Source organism: Mirounga leonina, unplaced genomic scaffold (genome assembly GCF_011800145.1).
Source record: "Mirounga leonina isolate KUSES-001 unplaced genomic scaffold, KU_Mleo_1.0 Mir_165, whole genome shotgun sequence".
NCBI lineage: Eukaryota > Metazoa > Chordata > Mammalia > Carnivora > Phocidae > Mirounga > Mirounga leonina.
In genome coordinates this window covers 41,727,823-41,747,151 of record NW_023270415.1, presented here as the reverse complement: position 1 = coordinate 41,747,151, position 19,329 = coordinate 41,727,823, and the positions used below count along the sequence as shown (strand labels likewise).

At 38.0% G+C, this 19,329-nt stretch overlaps 1 protein-coding gene across 2 annotated transcripts in view; it reads right to left on the bottom strand.

Annotated features, from left to right (window-relative positions):
• The window catches only part of INTS8 (integrator complex subunit 8), a 56,651-nt gene that overhangs the window by 36,163 nt on the left and 1,159 nt on the right, over positions 1 to 19,329 (bottom strand). For both annotated transcript variants that reach the window (XM_035011549.1, XM_035011550.1), the window contains exons 2-10: positions 18,619 to 18,793; positions 16,255 to 16,395; positions 15,664 to 15,735; positions 14,670 to 14,721; positions 13,368 to 13,550; positions 8,108 to 8,215; positions 6,376 to 6,528; positions 3,323 to 3,423; positions 2,762 to 2,903 (exon numbers count right to left, since the gene is read on the bottom strand). In XM_035011549.1, the coding sequence (XP_034867440.1) occupies positions 2,762 to 2,903; positions 3,323 to 3,423; positions 6,376 to 6,528; positions 8,108 to 8,215; positions 13,368 to 13,550; positions 14,670 to 14,721; positions 15,664 to 15,735; positions 16,255 to 16,395; positions 18,619 to 18,793 (1,127 nt within the window). The remainder of the gene's footprint in view (positions 1 to 2,761; positions 2,904 to 3,322; positions 3,424 to 6,375; positions 6,529 to 8,107; positions 8,216 to 13,367; positions 13,551 to 14,669; positions 14,722 to 15,663; positions 15,736 to 16,254; positions 16,396 to 18,618; positions 18,794 to 19,329) is intronic.

The window sequence follows — 19,329 nt, the reverse complement described above, 5'->3', positions numbered from 1 at the left end:
CTTAAAGAAGCAATGAGTTCATTTTTATGGGAACTTTTCCAGGCAAGGAAAAAAGATACCCCAATTTATTTATGAGGTAAGAATGACCTTGGTACCAAAATCAAAGGTAGGACATGAAAAAAAAAAATAGATGTATCAATCTCATACACGAATGTAAAAGACCTTAAAATATTACAAACTAAATCCTGCAATATGTATTTTAAAAAGATAACATATACCTAAAACTAATATGTTATATGTCAATTACATCTCAATTAAAAAAAAAAAGCCATGACCTGGCTGAGTTTACTACAAACAAGCCAAGGTAGTTTAACTCTTAAAAATTAAGGTTTTTGCAGCCACCACAGAAGACAGGGTGGAGATTCCTCAAAAACTTAAAAACAGAACTACCATTTAATCCAGTAACTGCACTACTGGGTATTTACCCAGAGAATACAAAAACACTAATTCGAAAGGATATATGCACCCCCATGTTTACTTCAGCATTGTTTACAATAGCCAAACTATGGAAGCAGCCCAAATGTCCACTGACAGATAAATGGATAAATAAGATGTGGCATATATACGATAGAATACTGCTCAGCCATAAAAAAGAATGAAATCTTGCCATTTGCAACAACATGGATGGAATGAGAGTATACTGCTAAATGAAATAAGTCAGAGAAAGATAAATACCATATGATTTCACTCATATGTGGAACTTAAAACAGATGAACAAAAGAAAAAAAGAGAGAAAAATCAAAACAGACTCTTACCTACAGAGAATATCTAGAGGACTGCCAGAGGGGAGGGGGGTGGGGGATGGATGAAAACGGTGAAGGAGATTAAGAGTACATTTATCTTTTTTTTTTTTTTTTTAGATTTTATTTATTTATTTGAGAGAGAGAATGAGATAGAGAGCATGAGGGTCAGAGGGAGGAGGAGGGAGCCTGCTCCCTGCACTCGATGCGGCACTCGATGCGGCACTCGATCCCGGGACTCCAGGATCATGACCGGAGCCGAAGGCAGTTGCTTGACCAACTGAGCCACCCAGGCGTCCCAAGACTACATTTATCTTGATGAGCACTGAATAATACATGGAATTGTTGAATCACTATACAGTAGTATACTTGAAACGAATATAACACTGTATGTTAACTGGAATTAAAGTTTTTTAAAAATTTAAAAATACGAGGCGCCTGGGTGGCTCAGCTGGTTAAGCGTCTGCCTTTGGCTCAGGTCATGATCCCAGGGTCCAGGGATGGAGCTCCGTGTCTCAGGCACTCTGCTCAGCAGGGAGCCTCCTTCTCCCTCTCCCTCTGCTGTTCCCCCTGCTCGTGCTCTCTCACTGTCAAATAAATAAAATCTTTAAAAAAATAAAATAAATAAAATGTCTACACTACCCAAAGCAATCCACACATTTAATGTAATTCCTATCAAAATACCAACAGCATTTTTCACACAACTAGAACAATCAATCCTAAAATCTGTATGGAACCACAAAAAACCCTGAATAGCCAAAGCAGTCTCAAAAAAGAAAAGCTGGAGGCATCACAATTCCAGATTTCAACTTCTATTACAAGCTATAGTAATCAAAACAGTATGGTACTGGTACAAACACAGACACATATTAATGGAACAGAACAGAAAGCCTAGACATTAACCCCCAATTATATGGTCAATTAATCTTTGACAAAGCAGAAAAGAATATCCAATGGGGAAAAAGACAATCTCTTCAACAAATGGGGTTGGGAAAACTGGACAGCAACATGCAAAAGAATGAAATTGGACCACTACTGTATACCATTTACAAAAATTAACTAAAAATGGCCAAAAACTTGAATATAAGACCTGAAACCATAAAACTAGAGGAAAACATAGGTAATAAGCTCCTTGACCTCAGTCTTAATGATGGTTTTTTTTTTTTTGGAGCTGACTCCAAAGGCAAGGGCAACAAAAGCAAAACAAAAAACAGACAAATGTGACTACATCTGCTTCTGCATAGCAAAGAAAGCCATCAACAAAATGAAAAGGTAGAAAAGCTGCAACTCATATATCCATTAAGGGGTTAACATCTTACAGCAATGAAAAATCAACTATAAATGCATACAACTTGGAAAAAATCCAATAAACATGTTTAGTGAAGGAAAATAAAAAATACATTTTGTATGATTTCATTTCTATAAAGTTCAAAACAGGCAAATTAAAGAATATTCTTTAAAGATTATCACAAAAGGCAGGACAGTGTTTCCTCAAGGGGAGATGGAGAGGGTTTGGTAAAGGGCATAAAAAGGACTTCTAGAGTGTTGGCAATGTTGTATTTTTGGAACTAAGTGGTATTAATTGTGCTTTATGTATTTTTCTCAATGTCTGTTACATTAAGACAGTTAAAGAGGTAGAAAGATCCAACACAAACACAGATTCTGGAGCTCACAGAAGAGGTTAGAGTTAGGACTTGGCAATGTTTAGTCAACAGGTGACTGAAGCTTTAAATAAGAATTAAAAAATGATATGGGAAGATTACTGAGCCAAAAACAAAACTACTGTAAACAGAAACACTAAAGGGAGAGAAAAAAGAGATGTCGATTGAAAGACCAAGAAAAACCAGTAATGGAGAAACAGCAAAGAGCTCTTAGAGAAGAAAAGGTCGGAGAGAGGTCAGGCGTATCCAACACTGGCAAGTCAGATGAAGAGAGAAAAGAGGGCACTGGATTTGGCAACTAAGAGGTCACTGGTAAGTTTACAGCAAAATTATAAATCAAAAAGGGAAAAAATGTCTTACCTCAAGAAGAAAGTCTATTTTCTCTTTATTAGGTCTAAGAAATAGCTGGTTAAATTGAACACTAATCGCTCTACCTTCCAATATATCACGGACTGTGTTACAGGCACAGACTTTAAAACAGATTTCATCTAGAGCTTCATTTCTGTAGAATACAAAAGTAGACCCACTAATACATTCTTTTTAATTAAAAAAAAAGGTATATATTACAAAACCAAATTCACAAGAATGAGTTATTTATCCTTGAGAGGTAAGATTTTAAGTTATTCAAGCACATGTCAAGGGTGGGGATAGAGCAGAACAGAAAAGTCTCACATCTGTCACGGATGATTTAGTTACAGCTTAGGTAACAACCAAATTCTGCTAATTTTACCCAAGTGCTTTTAAAATGGATTAGATGAACATTAAAGTGGCTTCTCTGGCTGTGTTAATTTCCCATTTACTAATAGAGGTGAAATTGTCACAGACTTAGAAGTAATTTGGAGGTATATTTTTGATAAACCTAAATTGCACTTGCTCTTTTATCCAAAAATAAGAAAGTAGTTCTTCAATTTACTTACTTACCCCTGTTGAGCTTTCTGGAAGAGTTCCCTTAGTACTGACTGCCGGAACTGGACAGGTAAACTGAAGGTTAAGTTATCTTCAATGAAAATCTTTACTACATCCTAGAACACAGACATAAAATTGCATCCAGTTCAAAAATCATGGCAAAGTTTCTTTACTTTAAAAGTCTTTCCAAAAAGAAAAAAAAAAGTCTTTCTATAATGTAAAATATATATTGAAGAAAATCATGAAAATATCTTACTAGGAAAATCTTTTCTAAAACTTTAAAATTAGATTGAGGATAAAAATAGCCACCCACCCTCCAACCCTGCCTTTTCAAACTGAAGATCATGGACCAAAATGAGAGGTGAAGGAAGAAATCAATCAATAAGAAGCAATTCAGATATATTATTAGAAGTTGTAAAAACGTGGGGTGCCTGGGTGGCTCAGGTCATGATCTCGGGGTCCTGCGATTGAGCCCTGCTCGGTGGGGATTCTGCTTCCCCCTCTGTGCTCACTCACTTTCTCAAATAAATTTTTAAAAATCGTAAAAAAAAGTTGTAAAAATGCTTCTCATCCACTTTAAACAGCTTCATACAACAAGCTTTTAAAAATACTAAAACAGGGGCGCCTGGGTGGCTCAGTCGTTAAGCGTCTGCCTTCGGCTCAGGTCATAATCCCAGGGTCCTGGGATCGAGCCCCACATCAGGCTCCCTGCTCGTCGGGGAGTCTGCTTCTCCCTCTCCCTCTCCCCCTGCTTGTGCTCCCTCTCTCACTGTGTCTCTCTCTGTCAAATAAATAAATAAAAATCTTTAAAAATAAATAAATAAATAAAAATAAAAATACTACAACAGTTAAAATAACTCAACTGGAAAAAGCATGCAAAGGAACAATTATAATAAATTTAAATGGTTTAAAATATAGAAGCTAGTGAATTACAAAAAAACCTGTACCATTCCATACAGACTTTGTCTTGGCTCTTTATCAAGCAATGTAAGAGGAGGAAAAAGGAGTGATAACGTAAGGAGAAAGGGAAGAGGAATGCCGAAACATCTGAAACTAATCTGCTGCCACCACAAAAGTACTGACAAAAGTGGTTTCACAACCACAGAGCAACACTGTTTCACCTCCATAGCAAAACATGAACAGGGTGGGCCTACACCTAGAAAGACAGCCTCTTCCCCCATGCGAGAAGACACATTTGTTACAGCTGTTCATTCATTCATTCATTCATTGGGGGCAGAGGGAGAGAGAATCTCAAGTATGCTCACGCCCAGTGCGGAGTTGGAACGCAGCTCAGATCTCACAAGCCAAGATCATGACCTGAGCCAAAAATCAAGCATTGGATGCTTACCTGACTGAGCCACCCAGGCGCCATCAAATAACTACCTGATCAGCACAAAAACTGTACACTTTATATAAAGAGAACCGTATTTGTAAAAACAGGCTGAATAGGATTTCTACATACTCCTGTATATATAACTGAAGTGATAAATCTCAGTGTTGTAATAAAATTGCGATTTTCCTCTTCCTAGCTACTCATTACAATACCTTCTGATTTACAAATGTTGGCTCTTCCTTATATTCAGTTAACATATGCCCATCCATGAGTAATATTTCTAAGGTCTTGTTTACATAGGTTTACCACTCCAAAGAGCTTCTTAAAAGATTCTTTATCTTACCATAAGTGATCTCCACCCTCCATAAGTCTGTACTAGGGATACAGAACTAAAAGATATTAAATAAATTCATCTGTATCTAATCTGTCTTTAAGAAAGTTTTGTTTTCTTCCCTAAGGCAAAGCAGAATTTGAAAAGGGGGCAGAAGTGGGGGAGGAAGTAATATCCCTTCTCTTCTCCTATTTTCTGTGTGGGTGGGGGGGATTCTATTTGGGGCACCTGGGTGGCTCCGTCGGTTAAGCGTCTGCCTTCGGCTCAGGTCATGATCGCAGGGTCCTGGGATTAAGCCCCGCATCGGGTTCCTTGCTCTGTGGGGAATCTGCTTCTCCCTCCCCTCCCCACTTGTACTCTCTGTCTCTCCTTCTCTCGCTCTCAAATAAATAAAATCTTAAAAAAAAAATTCTATTTAAAATTAAATAAAAGCTTGGCTAAAGGGCGCCTGGGTGGCTCAGTGGGTTAAGTGTCTGCCTTCAGCTCAGGTCATGATCCCAGGGTCCTGGGATCTCGTCCCGTATGGGGCTCCCTGCTCAGCGGGGAGCCTGCTTCTCCCTCTCTCCCCTATTCGTGCTCTCTCATTCTCTCTCTCAAATAAATAAAATCTTTAAAAAAAAATTAAAAATAAAAATAAATAAAATAAAAAGCTCGGCTAAAAGTCCATTTGTAGAGACAAAACTAGATATGCTGTAGCTTTGTTATTTCATGACTCTTACTTTGAGTTAACATGAAGGCTCTATTCATTTTCTAGAATGAAGGCTTTCCGATAAAGATTTTAAAAGTACAAATGCTAATTCCCAGTGATTTTCATTATAAAACTAAAAATATATACCCAAAGTAGGCACTAAAAATCTCGAGACTAATTTAAGCCCTTTGCATGGGTAAAACTGAGGTAACGACCAGACTCGCTGGTAAAGCAAGCTCTGTAACAGACCACCCAAACCTACCACCACCACTCTGCTCACTTCTTCTTCAGTCTTCGTATCTGTAGTGACTAACAAGGCTGGGCTACAGGGCCATGCTTTTAAGTCAGACACAAGACTTAAGGCTCCACAAAGCTAACAATTCTCTACCTTTAATTGTAAAAATTAAAAGTTCTGCTTACAGAGTTTCTTAAAGAATTTACTTAACACGGGCAAATTCTATACTTTCAAAAAAGGATATTATCAAAATGAGTCAACATCTGTATAGTGCACTTAGTTTATAAACTATAACTTCTCACTTGGTTCTCATAGGGAGCCTATGAAATCAGTTAATTATTACCACCATTTTAAAGGCCAATCTGTTTTACTTGCCCCAAATCATACAACTGGTAAATGGTGATGCCAGAATTTGAACTCCCTTCTGTCTGGTTTCCAAAGCTTTTCAACTACACTATTACATCCCCATCATACATCTTACCTGATAGTTGTCAGATCTCAAACAAATATGGACTTGACTATATGAAGTCAATTGTTGAGATGTACTATCAGAAGGGACAAGAACATCACATGCTTGACAATAGCCCGCTAACCGCTTCTCATCTATGGTACAATGAAGAGATAATGAACCTATCTGTAAAGTAAGAAGTATACATCATTATCCATCAATGTGACATAAACAACAGTCTAGTATCCACGCAATGCATTTTAACAGTACAAGAAAACGTAATGGAAAATTCAGGGCTGGAGGAACCAAAAAAAAACCCCAAAAAGGTTAAAAGTTTAGAGCACGGGTTAGCCAACTATTGTTCACAGGCCAAATCTGGCCTGTGGCCAATTTCTGTAGACCTCTTGAGCTAAGAACCACATTTAAGGTTGTAAAGGAAAAAAACAAAACAAAACAAAACAACACAACAAATGAGTATATTAAACTGAATATAGCCCACAACGCCTAAAATATCTACTCTTTGGCCTTTTACAAAAGTTTGCTGACTCCTGGTTTAGAGTTTTCAGGCCAACATACAAAAGGTAGACATCATCATTAATCTAAGTAGGAATGACAATTAAGACATTAACAAAGAGCGAATACTGTTAAATAAAAGTATTTAAAAATACGTAAGAGGAGAACAAATCTGATGAGACACCTGGACAAAGTAAAATGGGAATTCCCAATAGGTCTAGAATAGATTTAAAGTAAATCTCTTGAACATTTATCATCTTTCTCTGATGAGAAGAGACTGAAATGGGAATTGTTCTAGGCACGAAGCACATAAAAACCTATATACTTTAAAATCCAGTTGCCGGAATCATAAAAATAAAAATGCAAGTGATAAACATATGAAAAAGTTCACCCTTACTAAGAATTAAGGAAATGCAAATGTTTTAAAGTTACTGTTATTTCACCCAACCAAATTAGCAATTGGAGGGGAAAAAGAAAAACACACTGCACTGCAGATCAGAGTACCCTGAGAGAAATGTACCTGGAAAGCAACTTGGTTTTATGTTTCACAGCCTTTACAAAATTAATAACCATTGACATGATAATTCCACTTGTAGGAATTTAACTTGAAAGTATCTAAAAACCAAACAAAAACTTATGCTTGGAGGGGCACCTGGGTGGCTCAGTTGGTTAAGCAGCTGCCTTCGGCTCAGGTCATGATCCCAGGGTCCTGGGATCGAGCCCCACATCGGGCTCCCTGCTCAGTGGAGAGTCTGTTTCTCCCTCTCCCTGCCTCTCTGCCTACTTGTATTCTCTATTTCTCTGTCAAATAAGTAAATAAAATCTTTAAAAAAAAAAAAAAACTTATGCTTGGGAGATAGAAATATCGTAGCTTTACAATAAATAAAAACAGCAAACATAAATGCCCAAATATTAGGGAAATGAAGTAAAGCACAGTACATCTATACAGCAGAATACATTTAAACGTCGATTCAAAGATTTAAGCATGGTAACAATATAGTAAATATAGTTAGTCTAAGCTTATCTGTATAAAAACAAACAATGAAAACAGGGAGAAAATAAGTTAAAATTACAAAAGGGGTAATTTCTAAGCAGTAGTATTACAGATTTTCAGAATGTTTTCAGTATTTTTTAAAACTTACCAAATGTACTACAACGAACACTTGTTCTATCATCATCAGAAAAAGTAAAGCCAAAAAATATGTAACTTTTTAAGGACTGAATATTATGTGCCTGTTATCACAGTACTTACCTCTGCAATTAGTTCTTTGGTTCTAAAAAACTTTTCTCTGGCATTTTCATAGACAGCTGAATTTGTAGAGCCTTGCTGGAAGTATGCTGCACCCAAATCATAACACACCTAAAATGGTGATGAATACCAATCTGCTTAGTAACTTTTTTTAAGATTTTATTTATTTGTTTGACAGAGAGAGAGAGTGAGTGAGAGATAGTGAGAGCAGGAACATAAGCAGGGGGCGTGGGAGAGGGAGAAGCAGGCTTCCCGTGGAGCAGGGAGCCCGATGCAGGGCTTGATCCCAGGATCCTGGGACCATGACCCGAGCCGAAGGCAGACGCTTAACGACTGAGCCACCCAGGCGCCCTGTAACTTTTCATTTTTATGAGCTGACAAAACTCAAAATTATGTTTAGCTCAGCAAAACAGGTACATCTAAAGAAAAAAAAAAAAACAAAAACACCTTTCAGTGAGCAATGAAACAATGTTCTTAGCCACAAGCAACAGAATCCACCAGACTGATTTAAGCAGAAAACAGATTTAACTGGTAAGATTTCAGGTGGCCTTTAGAATTTCTGGGCCAAAGAATCAGGCTTGGAAAACCAAAGGGGCAAAGGAGGCAAGAAGCCAAGATGAGAGCCCAAACTGACCTAGGGAGCACTGCAGCCATCTCAACACTAGACTCCAAAGCTCTTATCACCCGCGGCCACCAGCTCTACACAGAGAACAGCAGCGAGCTATACTCTTGCTAGGGCTGCCCCTGGAAGCCAGAGCTTACCGTCAGCGTTGCTGCCACTCACCATCGTAATGGATTCTCTACCATCTCATTTTTTTTTTTTTTTAATTTTATTTTAGAGACAGAGAGAGAGAGAGAACCAAGCATGTGCACAAGTGGGGGAAGGGGCAGAGGGAGAGAATGACCTGAGTCAAAACCATAGTCCGACGCTTAACCAACTGTTCCACCCAGGCGCCCCAATCTCCACTTCTTTTTAAGGTGGGGGAGAGCGGGCACGCCTGGGTGGCTCAGTCGGTTAAGCGTCTGCCTTCAGCTCAGGTCATGATCCCAGGGTCCTGGGATCGAGTCCCGCATCAGGCTCCCTGCTCCGCGGGGAGCCTGCTTCTCCCTCTGCCTCTGTCTCTCTCTCTGTCTCTCATGAATAAATAAATAAAATCTTTAAAAAAAATAAAAATAAAAAAAAATAAAGTGGGGGAGAGCAAATGACTGGCCAGAGTGAAATATCGAGAAATGTGAACTATAAAAGAATAGAAAAAGACAACTAAAAAAGTACTAAGGGAATTTGTGTATTTCTTCAAGAACCTTCTTAAACTGATGCCTAGATTCACCAAATGCAGAACTCAAAGACTCATATTATTTAATTCAGCTTGAACATTTTATGAACAGGAACAAGGCCCAGAAAGTGACAATGTCTGCTTAAAAGCATATAACCAAGTACTGGCAGAGCCCAGGCTCAAAGCCAGATCCCTACAGCTCCTTATATCCTGTCTCAAGTTTATTCTACACATGGCTGACAGATTTTTTTTTTTTTTTTTTTAAAGATTTGAGAGAAAGAGGGAGAGGGAATCTCAAGCAAACTCTGCGCTGAGCGTGATGTGGGGATCAACCCCACAACCTGGAGGTCATGACCCGAGCAGAAACCATGAGTCAGACACTCAACCAACTGAACCACACTGGTGCCCCAACAGATCTTTCTTTAAAAAGTCTTCAAGTTATTCCCCCAAGTAGGAGAAAGTTCAAATTCCTTGGCCTGATTTTTTTTTTTTTTTTAAAGATTTTATTTATTTATTTGACAGAGAGAGACACAGCGAGAGAGGGAACACAAGCAGGGGAGTGGGAGAGGGAGAAGCAGGCCTCCCACTGAGCAGGGAGCTCGATGCGGGGCTCGATCCCAGGACCCCGGGATCATGACCCGAGCAGAAGGCAGACGCTTAACGACTGAGCCACCCAGGCGCCCCCTTGGCCTGATTTTTAAGGGTCTCAGAATCGGGACTAACTTCTCTCTCCAAATCTCTCATTCTCTTCCATTTCAACCACACCAGCCTATTCAATTCCCCATTCCTATCAGATCCTAGAAATAAACTTCATTCCACACCCTTTATTTCCATCTACACAAAACCAACCTTAGCCAACGGGTACTTATTTCTCCTCCAAACTCCTAAGCTGTAACAGTGTGATATTCATTAGAACTACTCTTTACTGATACGCAATATATATACAATACATATATATATATATATATATATTCTGTCTTCTTGAGCTAAGCAGGATGAATTCTCCGCCTCTAGGATACTGCCTTCCATTATTTAGTCCACATTAAATGTCTGGCTGATTTTCATCCTAGAGTGCTTCCTCCCACCTGGAGCAAAGGGGTGCTAAAGAAGTTTAAAAAAAAAAAAAAAGGAAATGGATATACAGATATTTATATACACATGCACATATATTATAATTTCATGTAATTCCCCTTTCCAGGCAAAGACAGAGCACAAGATACCAAAATGGTATTTTCAAGTATTACTATATTAACTAGCCATCAAAACAAGTTTGGGGTTTTTTGTTTTTTTTTAAGATTTTTAAGTAATCTCTACACACAATGTGGGGCTCCAACTTAGTCACAGGAGTCGCATGCTCCACCAACTGAGCCAGCCAGGCACCCCCATTAAAACAAGTTTAGGGGCACCTGGGTGGCTTAGTTGGTTGAGCATCTTGCCTTCGGCTCTGGTCATGATTCCAGGGTCCTGGGATCAAGTCCTGTGTCAGGGTCCCTGCTCAGCGGGGAGCCTGCTTCTCCCTCCCCCTCTGCCTGCCACTCCCCTTGCTTGTGCTCTCTCTCAAATAAATAAAATCTTAAAAAAAAAAAACAAAAAAAAAAAAACAAGCTTAAATTCTAGAGGCACCTGGCTGGCTCAGTACAGCATGCAACTCCTGATCCCGGGGACATGAGTCTGAGCCCTCAATTAAAAAAATAAAACAAGTTTAAATTCTGTAATTAAGAGGTAGTCAATAGGTTAAAAACAAAAAGCCTGGGGCGCCTGGGTGGCTCAGTTGGTTAAGCGACTGCCTTCCGCTCAGGTCATGATCCTGGAGTCCCTGGATCGAGTCCCGCATCAGTCTCCCTGCTCAGCAGGGAGTCTGCTTCTCCCTCTGACCCTCCCCCCTCTCATGTGCTCTCTCTCTCATTCTCTCTCTCAAATAAATAAAATCTTAAAAAAAAAACAAAAAAAACCCAAAAAAGCCTGATTAATAAAGCTGCCCTGAAGGACAGTAAATACTTTCAGATTTACTGGGGAATGAATGTAAAGATTTTCCTTTTGAGTCAGGTAAATTTTAGTAATACAAAGAATGCACTTTAAATATTAACATGCCAGGGCGCCTGGGTGGCTCAGTTGGTTAAGTGACTGCCTTCGGCTCAGGTCATGATCCTGGAGTCCTGGGATCGAGTCCCGCATTAGGCTCCCTGCTCAGCGGGGAGTCTGTTTCTCCCTCTGACCTTCCCCCCTCTCATGCTCCCTCTTTCTCATTCTCTCTCTCAAATAAATAAATAAAATCTTTAAAAAAAAAAAATATTAACATGCCAGGGGTGCCTGGGAGGCTCAGTCGGTTAAGCGGCTGCCTTCGGCTAAGGCCATGGTCCCAGAGTCCTGGGATCAAGCCCCGCATCGGGCTGCCTGCTCAGCGGGAAGCGTGCTTCTCCCTCTCCCACTCCCCCTGCTTGTGTTCCCTCTCTTGCTGTGTCTCTCTCTGTCAAATAAGTAAAATCTTTAAAAAAAATAAAAAATAAAAAAATAAATATTAACATGCCAGGAAGTGAGTATTGCTACTAATTTGCCATTCAAGACACAGAATTAGGACTCAGCTATGTAATCAAGAGAATATATGATAGCTTACCTAGCACACTGAGATGTTTTGTTAAGAGTTGTTTTGTTTTTCATGTTATATCACCCATTCTATGGTGAAAATCAGAAGTATTACCAATATTTTTCAAACAGACTCTCAGTGATTATAAGATACTACAGTACCAGAGCTCTCGTATATGCAAGTTTCATTAACAATTTAAAGAAGTTACCAGTTGCCAATCCTCACTACTTCTATTCCAACTGTGACCTCAATCTCATCAGGCACTGAAAAACTGACTACCTTCAATTCTGCAACGAGCTAATCGGAAAAGGCACCTCCCAACACTCTGTCATGGTTATTCCTGCCCATTTCAGAATGGAAAACAATGATTAAAGAAATCATGCAAGGGTGCCTGGCTGGCACAGTGGGTAGGGCATGAGACTCTTGATCTCAGGGTTGTGAGGTCGACCCCCACTTTGGGGGTAAAATTTACTTTAATTTTTAAAAAAGAAACTGCCAAACTGTTAAAAAAAAAAAAAAAAAAAGATGACATGCCAACTCACGCAAAGAAAAGAACACGGAATAGAAAATGCACTATCCTCGTGGCTCTCTTTAGGCAGTTTCTGAATGTGTTAAAATTTCTATTATACTCAAGATTCTGTGCTAAAAAGTGAGGAAGACGGGAAATACACATTAAAAAAGAGACACCTCAGAGAGTTTACAATCCAACAGAGAAAGACAACATGAATACATAATTTCTTACAATATCAACTAAAAGCCGTCAAAGGGATTAGAAAGCAAACAACTTTAAGAGCCTTAAAACACTAGTTACTTTCTCTAGGAGCCTATATTTTTCAAAGCATAGTATTTGTTTTGCAGGGGGGTTTTTTTGGTCTAATTAAATATCTAATAATACAAATGAATTGTAAAAATCAGTTACATGCTCACTGCATTCTCAATATTTAAACTGTTTCCTAAACACGACTGGGAAACGATTTCAGAGACAATAAATCAAACAAAATTTCCCTTCCATTTCTTTTAGAAAAATTTAAGTGAAGTCTTAAAAAACCTACAAATTAAATATGATGCAAAAGGGTGCTTCAGTGGCTCAGTCGGCTAAGTGTCTGCCTTCGGCTCAGGTCATGATCCCAAGGTCCTGGGATGGAGCCCAGCATTGGGCTCCCTGCTCAGCGGGGAGTTTGCTTTTCCCTCTGCCTCTCCCCTCCCCCTAACCCTCCCCCACTTGCGCACGTGCTCACACTCTCTCTCAAATAAATAAACTTTTAAAAAATAAATATGATGCAAAGTTTTAATACCATCTTAAATCAAAATCAGAGAAACAAAGGCAGAAATTAAAAATACCAGAATGATCTCATTTAAGATTTTCCAAAAATTTGCCACACACTGATTAAATAGATATAAATACCTGGCACTGCATCTCCTCGGTTCTGATTTTCAGTCCAGCGGTAGAACTCTCAGTTTCTCCATTTACCATGCCTGGCTCCACTGCCAATAAATCTAGTGTTCGCATCGTGTGGACATAAAGATCCTTGTTTAATTTAAGGGCTGCCTCTAGTACCAAAATAGAATCAGAAGCTTGCTCTTTTAGCTACAAAAATTCAATAAAAAAATTATTAAAATACAGAAACCACAGAAAATTAACCAAAATATATTCACAGGACGCTCAGTAGCTTGTGGTACTAAGCTATTAAAAACATTTTTTACAGGCGCCTAGGTGGCTCAGTTGGTTAAGCGACTGCCTTCGGCTCAGGTCATGATCCTGGAGTCCCGGGATCGAGTCCCGCATCGGGCCCCCTGCTCGGCAGGGAGTCTGCTTCTCCCTCTGACCCTCCCCCCTCTCATGTGCTTGCTCTCTCTCATTCTCTCTCTCTCTCAAATAAATAAATAAAATCTTAAAAAAAAAAAAAAACATTTTTTACCACAGCAAAAGTGCAATTAGATCTGTTGAGATCGTTATCTTAAATTCTAAAAAATACAGTAAAAGTTCCTATTGTGAAATTAGAAAATACAAAGTGGAAAAGATATTTTTTTAAAACAGAAAATTGGAAGAAAAATACTTTAAAGATTTGCATCCACTGATTTATTCAAGAAATGTTTGTATGCACCATTGTGTCGGCCATTTAGTAGTCACTAGTAACAAGAATAAAATGATGCAGGATTTTTCTTCCACATTCAAAGTACTACAGCATGTTAATTTTATACAGACACAGAATGTTTCTTATCTTCCCTCTCCTCTCCCAGCTCCTGGACTTTACATAGTATCTCTGGCACACTGTAGGGTTAAAGAATTACAGAGATCATTTTTAAATTATGGTAAATCCCACATTTCTACTTTTATATTAACTAGATTAAAAAAATAACTGCTATATTTTTCTGACTACAGAAGTAATTTTAAAATATTAGTGTTTATTGTAGAATTTTGGGAGAATATTAAAGAATATAAAAACATCACCTGTAAGAGTGATTTCTCTTACCTGTTCAAGTATCACAAAAATTCAACAAAAGAATTAATGGTGAAGCACCACCATTAACACTGAAAAGTTGTACAATTTACAGTTATTACCAAACTACGTTCTAACAGTAAAAACCTAAATGTCATTGCTTCTAGACCTTGCCAACTCTCATATACCTAAGGTTAGAAGAACCATGTGAATATACTCCCCATGCGCCCCAGAAATATGAAAGTGTAACTGATGCCGATACTCACTACTTTCAAAATATTTTCTGTTAGCTCTTTCTCCTGTTGCATCTGATTCATACTAAAAGAGAAATGATTGAAGCTTAGAATTTTCCATCTTTTGAGTAACATTTGATGCTTTTCAGAGCATTATTCTTCAAACTGAGGTGGAATTTAAATAAAAATGTTTTTAATGCCATTTCTTTTCAAGCTTAAAAATAAATAAAAACTCGGGGTGCCTGGGCAGCTCAGCTGATTAAGCAACCAACTCTTGATTTCTGCTCAGGTCATGATCTCAGGATCCTAGGATCAGGCCCCAAGTCAAGCTCAGTGCTCAGCAGGGAGTCTGTTTGAAGATTCTCTACCTCTGCTCCTCCCCCCCACTTGCGCGCTCTAAAATAAATAAATCTTTAAAAAAAAAACAAAGCAAAAAAACTCAATTATGATGCTTATTTAACCATTATTTTCCCATTTGATTTGTGTTTAAAAAAATAACCCTCAATTTAAGACTAAAACTTACTGGCAGCAAAAGCTCATTTATATCAAGTTAGAAACTATGCTCTCTAGCTCCAAATCGGGTAAGCCGCTACCTAGAATTTAAGAATTTGGTTTAAAACTCCACATACAGATAAATTCAGTAATTAACTTTTGGACTCTAAATCAATTTTACATATTAAAACAATTTCCCTATATACAAAACAAATACACCTTCACATAAATTTAATTACATGAAAAAAATCTTACTACTTTGGAGGTGAGCTAACACTTACCAAAGATGAAAGGCACAATTCACAAAGTACCACCCCCTTAGCTTTCCAGAGCTCTCTCTATTCTAGATGTCCAGAGCCCTACCTGATTCTCTCACCCTTCCAACTCCTCCAAACCTACCTGCATGCAGGCCTTCTTCCTTCTGGGTTCTACCCTACACCTTCTGTACCAGGGGTTTTTAAAAACTTGCAAGAACATTTTTTTTTTAAACTCTGATGAAGAAAGTGCCAACCAAGGGTCATATCTGCCAACTTACACACTTAACTGAGGAGGTCCAGGTTTTGCCTGTTTGACAGGAAAACTACTTTGAACAATTGTCCTAATTGCCCTGAAAAGACAAGAAAAAGAAAATTTAATACATTATAAATATCACTTATTTTTTCAAGTACTCCTTAGAACGTATATTATAAATTATCTGAAGTTTTAATTCAGATAAAAACTTCATAAATCATGCACATTTTTATCAGAATGCTCGTATCTATGCAGTCATAAATTTTCTCCACCATCAGACTCAGTTTATAAGATCCTGTGAAAGATCTCTAGGGTATAGGGGACCCTTAAAAGCAGACCCCTGAGGGGCGCCTAGGTGGCTCAGTCAGTTGAGCCTCTGCCTTCGCCTCGGGTCATGATCGGGGCCAGGGTCTTGGGGTTGAGCCCCAATTTGGACTTCTGGCTCAGCAGGGAGTCTGCTTCTCCCTCTGCCTCTCCCCCCAACGCAGCTTGTGCTCTCAATCTCTCTCTCACATAAATAAATAAAATCTGGAAAAAAAAAAAAAGCATACCCCTGAAAACCAGAGTGCAATTAAACAGAGGCTGCCCCACACGTTAGGTCTATGAAAAAATTTACCATCTGTTGTAGAGAAGGATAGCCATGGCAGTGGTTGGAGGTAAAGTGGCCAGATCCATGTCCACATGCTTCGTCCCAGGAGGAACCTTACTGATACACAGCAATTCATTTAGTAGCATATTCAATACTGGAACAGACAAACTTAAAAGAAAGAAGCAAAATGTTCATGTCTGCATAAGAAGCATAAAATACACAATTCAGTATTTTCACTGAAAATAATTACACTGCTAAAGGACTAAATCCACAGGGCCATTTTATTCACCTGTCTCAACAACTTATATGAAAATATTAAATTTCAAAATATTTTTTAAATCTCATTATGAAAACAATTTAAACATACACAAAAGTAGTCAGAATATAATGAACCCGTATGTGCCCATCATCTAGTTTCAACAACTAGCAACTGATGCTCATCTCTATTCTTACTTCCCTTCTTTCTATACTATTGTGAAGCAAATTTTTAACATTAAATCATTTCTTCCTTATGTGTTTCAGAACAGATCTCCAAAAAATTAACTCAACAGGGGTGCTTGGCTGGCTTAGTTGGAAGAGCATGTGACTCTTCGTCTTGGGTTCATGAGTTTGAGCCCCACCCTGCGTGTAGAGATTACTTAAATAAAACTTTAAAAAACTGGGGCGCCTGGGTGGCTCAGTTAAGCATCTGCCTTCGGTTCAGGTCATGATCCCAGGGTCCTGGGCTTGAGCCCCGCACCAGGCTCCCTGCTGGGCAGGAAGCCTGCTTCTCCCCTCTCCCACTCCCCCTGCTTGTGTTCCTGCTCTCCCTTCCCTATCTCTCTGTCAAATAAATAAATAAAATCTTTAAAAAATTTTTTTACAAAATTAACATATTCACAGTATTAATTTCAGATCTAAAAAGTTTTCAGTTGCTTATCAAATATCCCATCAGTGTTCAATTTCCAACTGTATCATATACATCATACTTTCTTTGTACACATTACTATCTCTTGATATGCCTCCAGTCTATTAATGGATAGGCTCTCCCTCAGATTAAAGAATTCTTTAATTCTAATGCTTACCGCTGCAGAAGGCTGGTGAGAAAGTGTTTAAACACTACCAATAAGAGCATAAACTACTACAACTCTCTTGGAATGCAATCTGGCAATATGCATCATGGGATTTAAAAATGTTTATACCACCTGAGTCAGCAATTTAATACTCTGTACTAAGGACATAACCAAAAATTCAGATAAAATTTAAGGACAAAGATATTTAAGGCTCTGTGATTTATGAGAGTGAAAAAGTAGAAATAAACTAAATATAATTGGGAAAACAGTTAATAAATTCTCCACATGATGGAATTATCTCCAAAAATACAAAATGGGGAAATGTTCATGATATTGTTATGTGGGGGAAAAAAGAAAAAGAAGGGGTGCCTGGGTGGCAGAGTCAGTTGGGCCTCTGACTTGGTTTTCGGCTCAGGTCATGATCTCAGGGTTGTGGGATGTGGCTCAGTGCTCAGCGGGCAGTCTGCTTGAGATTCTCTCCCTCTCCACCCACTAATTCTCTAAAATAAATAAATCTTTAAAATATAAATAGATGTGTGTGTGTATATATATACATACCTATATATACCTATATATACACATATGTATGTGTGTGTGTGTATATATATATATATATACACACACACACACACACACACACACGGAGGGGGTGCCTGGCTCGCTCAGTCAGTAGCGCATCCAACTCTTGATCTCGGGGTCGTGAGTTTGAGCCCTATACTGGGTGTAGAGATTACTTAAAATAGGGAGAAAAACAACAAAAGTTACACAAAAATGTTAGAAGTACTTGTCTCCCCTCCCCTTTTATTTCCTAGTTTCTGAATTTTACAAGGTATTTTCTCTTTAAATTGTGAGAAAAGGGGGATGAAAAATCATTTTCTAAGCGTAGCCTTGATAGTACTTATTTGTTAACAAATAAGCACTGACTGTAAGATTTTAATAGTTTGGGAGATAGTGATTGATTTATGACCAGTAAAAAATAACTGATTTAACAGCAAATCATCTGTATTATGTAATAACTATCATTAATTTTTATTTGCTTCAGATATGTAAAAATAAACTGAAACATTTAAAACTGTTTAGGTGTGGATTTTCCCTAGTTACCACATCAAATAATAATGATAAACTACCTCATTATGGATAGATCTATACTAAAAGGTGATTTAAATTCATCTAACATTCAAATATTTTATACCTTCTGAAAAACAGTTGCATATTTTACCAAGAATATAGAGAAAAATAATTTGCACTTTAAGGGCTGATTATCATATAAGCATATATAGAAATAATCCAAAATATCTAAATAGTACTTCAAAAATAATTTCTTTTATATCTTGTGTACCTTTTCTCTAATATGTCTAAATCCCACTTCAAATGTGCAGCAACTTTAAGAGCAAGTAGTTTTAAAATACGATTTCTCTTGTTATCAGGCGGAGGTTGCACCTGGTTTTGCTCATTAACTGAAGGTTTGGAAGCCTGTTCCAAAAACTGAACAATAAGTTGAACTGGTGCAGGATCTAGGATGTAAAAGAAAATAAATTCTTAAATTTAAGTTTTAATTATCAAGATGCACAAGGTTTCACTGTACTGGTTTTTGGCCACAAAAGGGAACCCCGACAGCTCTGTAGTTATGACTAAGGATTATGATTTCTACGAAGTATGCTTAGGGATTACAGGGAAGATCAGGAAGGGTGGTAAGGAGAAAGGGTATCAGACTGGTGCAGAAGAAAACACCTTCCAAGTAAGAACATAATGGTTTTAGGTTTCCAGATCAGCAAATAACCAATGTCAATTAGAGGAAAGACATGTCATCTTTAGAACTGTTTTAACACTTAATTAGTGCGACCTGCCTCAAGTTACCTCTCTGCACCTGTTTCCATCAATGCAAAATAGAAGATACCACCACCTACCTGAGATTATGAAGGCTAAATTAAATGAGATAACAGATGAAAAGCATTAAGGCTGGCACCTAGAAAGCACTTAATAAATGTGTATGAAAATAAATAAATAAATAAATAAATAAATAAATAAATAAATAAATAAATAAATAAAT